At 36.6% G+C, this 2440-nt stretch overlaps 1 protein-coding gene across 1 annotated transcript; it reads right to left on the bottom strand.

Annotated features, from left to right (window-relative positions):
• Positions 1 to 235: 235 nt before the first annotated feature.
• Positions 236 to 1581, bottom strand: ZBTB14 (zinc finger and BTB domain containing 14). Its single transcript, XM_010021806.1, has one exon. The coding sequence runs from the start codon at positions 1570 to 1572 to the stop codon at positions 244 to 246; it is 1329 nt and encodes a 442-aa protein (XP_010020108.1). The 5' UTR covers positions 1573 to 1581; the 3' UTR covers positions 236 to 243.
• Positions 1582 to 2440: the final 859 nt, after the last annotated feature.

Below are 2440 nucleotides of genomic sequence, written 5' to 3'. Positions count from 1 at the left end.
AGACCAGGTATTAGTGCATTATACTGCTAATGACAGCAAAATATTTCATATTCTAAGAATACCCATCTCTGAAATGTTTTAAAATGCCTAACCAAGCAATGCTATTTGTTACTACGTAGCATTCAAATCCTCTAAAAATATGTTTTCTTGAAAAGATAATTCTCAGTCTAAATGTATACCAACAATAGATTTTGTTCAATTTAATTTCTTATATTATTTCTGATAAAGTTTCTGCTTTAGCTTTTAACTGCAAGCTATAGTTTCTAACTGCTGCTCTGCTTCAGCAGCCATAGCTGCTGCCTGTAACTGTTCCGTTTCACTCTGGATGGAATTGGCTGTCGTAACTTGTTTTCTTTCACTGTGCATATTGTTCTCATGCCTTTTTAGATCAGATGCTTTAGCAAATGCTTTAGTGCAGGAACTGCAGACAAAAGGTTTCTCTCCTCGGTGTCTTCTTTCATGGTCTTTTAGGTGGGACTTGTGCTTGAAAGCTTTATCACACATATGGCATGCAAATGGCCTCTCATTACTGTGAACTCTTTCGTGCTTTTTTAGATCTGGTGCACGAATAAAAGACTTTCCACATACCTCACAACTGTAAGGCTTGTAACCAGTATGTATTTTCAGGTGCTCTTTCAAATGAGCTTGTGTGGTAAAGCCCTTTGTACACATTTCACAAACAAATGGTCTATCAGCAGTGTGTAGCTTTTCATGTTTTCTCAATCGCGCTTCATCAGAAAAGGTCTTACCACAAGCCTGACATACAATGTGTTCCCTGTGACCGTAAAGCAAATACTCAAACTTCATATCTCCAGCTGCTGTGGTCCAACCTGGTGTCTGTTCATCTTTCACTTCACTTATGCCATCATTAAACGTCAAAGCCTGAGGGGTCTGAGATCCCAAGTCTTTTGATTCGGTTGTTTCCATGGGCTCTACTTCTTGGCCATAGCAGTTGACTTTTCGAACCTCTTCACTTCCCAACTCTTTCAGGATTGCCTCTTGCACTCTCAGGGTAGTGGTAGGTGATTTTCCATCTTCCTGACTTGGGGGAGTTCCTTCCACTGTCACATCCGATGGACTGTCGTCATGATCTCCAATTTCTTCCACCTCGTCATCTTGGGTATCATTAGGTTCCCCCATAGGACGGTTTATTTTTAGACAGTACTTGCTCTTGGACTGCGTGTTCTCTTCAGGACTAGATACATCACGTTTTTGAGTGCAGAGTTTATCCAGAAATCGAATACCAAGAATCTGGCCAGAAGACATCATCAAATTTACATCCTCCTTCTTAACAGAAATCTTTGCAGTATACATGTAATTGAGAACTTCCTCAAAAATGTCAGAACGAAGAAAATCTATTTCTATTACTGATGAACTGTCAACTTCCAGTTTTTTGAAAAGCTTTTTGAAGTAGGTACTGCAGGCAGCAAGCACGCATCTGTGTGCTCGGAATTTAACATCTTCAACCACGATAGCTATGTCACAAAATTCTCCTTCCAAACGTTGTTCATTTAATGTTTTCAGGAACACAGTTTTGTGATCATCGTCATTATATTTAATGGTTTCAGACATACTGATGAAAAACTCCTGTAGAATGACAAAAGAAAGTTTTGTAATTTTTATATAGAGTAGTCAAGGACATAAAATCCCAAAAGACAATGTCATTTACACACTAAAAGAATTTCCAAATACTTTTTTTTCCCTCAATATAACCACAAATAGCTTTTCAGATGATAAAAACATTACTCGCAAACTTCTTTTAAAATTGTGAATAAATACAGGTCTTTTTCTAGGTTAGACACTTTACAGTTATTTATAAAGGACATTTTTTTGTATGAATAAATTATCTGTTTCAAATATTTATTGATTCAGTTATCCAAGATTGGAAATTTTCTTTGTGAAGTTGCAATTCCCAACTGCAGCAGAAGTCATTCTTACAGCTAAAGGAATTGCTAAGACTAAAACAAGGTATAATAAATACTCTAAATGTATCAGCATAACAAACAAAATGCGAAATAACAAATATAGGCCTTACCATGAAAAATGCGGGAAATTTTCTGAACAAATGATTATTAAATATCTGACAGATTAACCCTCACAACGGGCCACCTTCAGCCTGAAAGACAGGAAGATAATACCATTTTAAGCAATTATAAAATCTATTCCAAAAATGGTTTTAAATTCTTGTCTTAAAAGACAGCATTTCCAATTATTTAAAATTATACAAAACGTACTGTTAAAATACCCAGTTCTAGAGACAACTGCATAAACTTACCTGAACGTGCTGTGGTCATAAGCCATGTGTTTACTTGCCTCTGGCTACTTCACATCCCCACTACTTACTTTACACTACACCTAAAAGTCTGAAAAAAAACTCTACAAGAATCACCACAGCTAACCCAGTAACGAACCCATCGAGAAGGTAATAAGTCTTCTGCTG

This window comes from Nestor notabilis, unplaced genomic scaffold (genome assembly GCF_000696875.1).
Source record: "Nestor notabilis isolate BGI_N333 unplaced genomic scaffold, ASM69687v1 scaffold8689, whole genome shotgun sequence".
NCBI lineage: Eukaryota > Metazoa > Chordata > Aves > Psittaciformes > Psittacidae > Nestor > Nestor notabilis.
This window is presented reverse-complemented; position numbering and strand designations above follow the sequence as displayed.